At 43.9% G+C, this 3,851-nt stretch overlaps 1 protein-coding gene across 3 annotated transcripts in view; it reads right to left on the bottom strand.

The window, feature by feature from the left end:
- The window catches only part of MFSD7 (major facilitator superfamily domain containing 7), a 17,791-nt gene continuing 13,940 nt past the window's right edge, over nt 1-3,851 (bottom strand). For all 3 annotated transcript variants that reach the window (XM_017735386.1, XM_017735385.1, XM_017735384.1), the window contains 2 exons: nt 3,377-3,489; nt 1-1,923 (listed from right to left, as the gene is read on the bottom strand). In XM_017735386.1, the coding sequence (XP_017590875.1) occupies nt 1,769-1,923; nt 3,377-3,489 (268 nt within the window). In that variant the 3' untranslated portion in view covers nt 1-1,768. The remainder of the gene's footprint in view (nt 1,924-3,376; nt 3,490-3,851) is intronic.

Raw genomic sequence — 3,851 nt, 5'->3', positions numbered from 1 at the left:
TTAATCTTTTCTTAAACCACCCTTTATTAAAAAACATAAACATTTGTAAATATATAAAATTATAAAGTATCAAGTGCTTCTTGCTTCCCAGTACAGTGGAATTCAAAAGTGGCAGGTAAATTTAGTGTTAATCTGTTTGGTGTGTTAGTTCCAGGGCTGCAGAACTGACCAGTTAGTTTTGCAAAAGGCAGCTAATCTCATTCCTCTGACAGGTTTAAGCACTCTTGTTTCACTTTGGTTTCAGACTTCTTTCCTGCTCCTTTTGACAAATATCAGTGCTTACTAGTGAGAGCAAGGCTGGAGCTGTAGGAATGAGCAGGCTCCCTAGAAGGATGCAAACGGGTGTTTTACTAAGGGAAACTTTGCTGTCCCTCAGCAAAGTTTTCCAGTTGCTAATGGGGAAGAGAAATCAGACACTGAGAGAACTCTTGTACAATGTTCCTCAGCATTGGGATCATCTTCTATCTGGAGTGGATAAAGCTAGTCACAGGTTCAATTTGCATCAAGGTCCCTTAATCAGCAAATACTCAGATTGCCTTGAAATACATATGGTAAGAAGCATCACAAAATCCCAACTATCTAATTTTTTTTTTTTAACCACTTATGTGTTACAACATAAGAATTTCTCAGGTAGTACACCTAGACCTGAACACCAAAGCAGGACAGTACACTGCTGTGGAAGTACTGTAAAATGAAAAATTCAGTTGTAGCCACTGTAATTGTCACTGTAACTGAACTCCAAATGGGATCTTTTGTGTAACTTCCCATCCCTTCTAACACTAAAGAACAGATGTCAGTTGCAGAGAGAACTGGAAGGTGTTAATGTTGTTTCTTACTTGGTTTCCCCCACAAAGCCCCTGTCACCTGCAGAAACTTATGACAAGTCCCTGCACTAAAGGGTCACCTTTGCCAGTTCTTCTGCCGGCTTCCACCATGTCAGGCACTACGGTGTCACTGTCCAAAGAGTGATGCTCTATAGGAGAGCATCATGCTAATTTAATACTAAACCAGCAAGTTCATCTTCTTATGGAAAACTTAAACCACTGAAATTGCAAGAGAGGTGGAGAAACAGAATCCCAAGAGAAACAAGTTAATCCTGAATGTCTCAGCATTTAGCAGGGAGCCAGAGGGGGGTGGGAAATGCTGCTGTATTCAATTCTGCTGCTTACTGATATCTTCTCTTATAGGCAGCACTACAGGCAAGGCTTTTCTTCTCTTGTAGGAGAAGATAGTGACTCATTGTAACAGACTTGTATTACAGGTCACATACTTACACATCCCTGCTGGAATGGAACGTCGCTCTAGCGTCTACGGCCCTTTAGCTAAGAGGCACAATTAGCTCCAACCAGAGTGGAAGAGTTGTTATGCTGTACAAGAACCCACAGCCCTTAAATAGAAGTTTTCCACTGGGTTCAATCTTTCTGAAAACCTTCACCCTTGATCCATGTACATGAAAATTAAAAAATGGCTGAAGTATGATGCTACCCTGTACTGTAACATTTCTTTAGCTTGAATCAAGTCAGCTAAAAATTTCAGTTGTGTGCATAGTTGTTCATTCCCGCTTTGATCTTTCTGACAGGACAGCCTTTCTTTCACAGCCCAGATCCCCAAATAAACACAAGACTGAGGGATGCACAGCAAAGGTGCCATTTGCTCTAGTCCTTGCTTGTTATGCAACAGGACACAGATATCCCAGTGTACCAGCTCAGGATTGGTCCATGCCCACAAGTCTGAGTCCTTAGCCCTTGGCATCCCCTTTTTGGCCTGTTTAGGATTCAGGAACATCTGTTGTTGCTGTATCCTCTGCCTTGACCAAATCAGCACTGATTGTCTCAGCACGGAGCCGCTTGTAGTCAGTGTGGAAGAAGATGACGTAGAAACAAGCCATACCACTACAGAGGCCAGCCAGCACCAGTACCGGAGCTGCAAGAGAGATACACTTTTAGGCAGTGAATCCAAAACTCCCCACTGGTGCAGAAATATACAGGTCACCTCCCCAAAATAGCACCATCTGTCTGACCTCCTCCCAAGGGTTACCCCTGAGAACACGGTGCAGACCACACTGGGGCATTACCAGTTTGGTAACAGACAAATCTTGCTTTACCTAACACTGGAATAGGAAGAGTATTTAGGTGGTATGTGGAAGGTTTCCAAAACACTGTATCCTGTGTGACCCTCCAGGCTGGAGGTCTTATACAAGTGTACACATTGTGCTTGTAGGAGTGTGTGCCTCTCTGTAAGTGTGCACGTGTGTGTCTCTCTGTAAGTGTACACATGTGTGTCTTGTGGGGTGGTGAACAACATTACAAAAAAGATTGAATGAAATCACTTGCGTTCCATAAGAGAACCGGTCCTCACAGGTAGTGCTTCTTGTTATATCATCTGAGAGCAAAGTGTAGAAAAACTCACTAAACATGAACTTTTATTAACAACAAGTTTGTGTTTAAAGAATCTTTTCTGAAGGGAAAGAAAAGTATATCTAAAAGCCTGGAAGTAGTTCTCATTTCACCAGTGTCCTAAATAAACATCTCTATCCCTTTCTTCATAGGTTTATCTGTATGTATCAGACCACAAAAGGAATTGGAAAGGGTATCTAATCCCAAGACTCAGCTCTGATGGCAAATTGCAGGCTTTCAGAGATTAAGCAGTCAAATTGCTTTTTGGGGACAGTTATTATGAAGCCTCAATCCCTTAAAGTTAGTAGACCTTGTTCTGGGGAGTTTCTGCTCAGGCAAGCAGGATATATTTAATAGGTGATGGCCAGCCTTTGCTTACAGTGTCTCCAGGTGTATTACATGAATGTGAACCAGCTGAGAGATCAAGACCAGGGTTTAGCCTGCATTGAAAACACTTATGTACTCCTGTTCATCTAAATTGCTGTCTTTTCTCCTGACCGGCTAGGAAAGGAAGGGAAATTTGGAGTAAGTCAGAACAAAGCTGTACAAGTATGTTACAAACACAGGCAGCTGTGTATGCAGGAGCAAGGGAGGTAGCTTTCAGTCAAAGCATTTGTAACCTTGGCCTCTGATATGAAAACCAGCCCTGGTTATGCTACATGGACAGTGTCTTCCCCTCAGAACAGCCACCTTCTAGCTTGATGAAACTCAAGTCTCTGCAGGGTGACCGCAAGAGAAATTTTAACCCAGAGCCAGCAGTGGCATTCATGGCACCTTAAGAGTTCCTCCCATTTCAGTCTTGCAGGATTGGTTTAGCAGGAGCAGCAAGGAGTGCACCATCAGGTTCGGAGAGGGGGTTAGAAGATACACTACAATAGAAATCAGACTTGCAGGGTTCCTCACACTGAGACCTGGTGGAGAATGGGGAGTACATGGGGTGCAACCAAGTGTCCAGCATCATTTCCCAAGGACATACGTACTTGTCCAGTCCAGTGCTCCATCCTTGTCAAGGGTGCAGGTGGAGAATGGATCCTCAGAAACATGGACGGTGAGAGCTTGTAGAAGAATCATTAAAATCACACCCTCAATCTGGCTGTGGGGAGAACCCAACATGCACTTGTTACTTGTCTGAGTTACCAGTACTGCAGACAAGGCCACCTTCCCCAGCTGGAATAGAATGATGCCTCTTTCTAGAGCATGGTCGTTCTAGCAGAGAAAGCTACAACTGGATTCCTCTGGCCCAAGCATTTGGTTAACTCGTTCTGGCCCACAGGGTCTCCAGACACAGGGCCAGTGTGGCAGGATCACTATATACTCCCTCTGAAGGCGAGCAGATGTTGAACTACACCTGTAAAAAAGCTGAGGCATATTCACTGGGCAGAGACTTGGAAATACCTCTCACTGCAGGACTGAGGATACAAAGAAGTCAGGCTATGGCTTCAGCCTCCTCCTCAA

The sequence above is a fragment of the Corvus brachyrhynchos genome, unplaced genomic scaffold (genome assembly GCF_000691975.1).
Source record: "Corvus brachyrhynchos isolate BGI_N302 unplaced genomic scaffold, ASM69197v1 scaffold22, whole genome shotgun sequence".
Lineage (NCBI taxonomy): Eukaryota > Metazoa > Chordata > Aves > Passeriformes > Corvidae > Corvus > Corvus brachyrhynchos.
The sequence above is the reverse complement of the archived record's forward strand: the minus strand, read 5'-3'. Positions and strand labels throughout refer to the sequence as shown.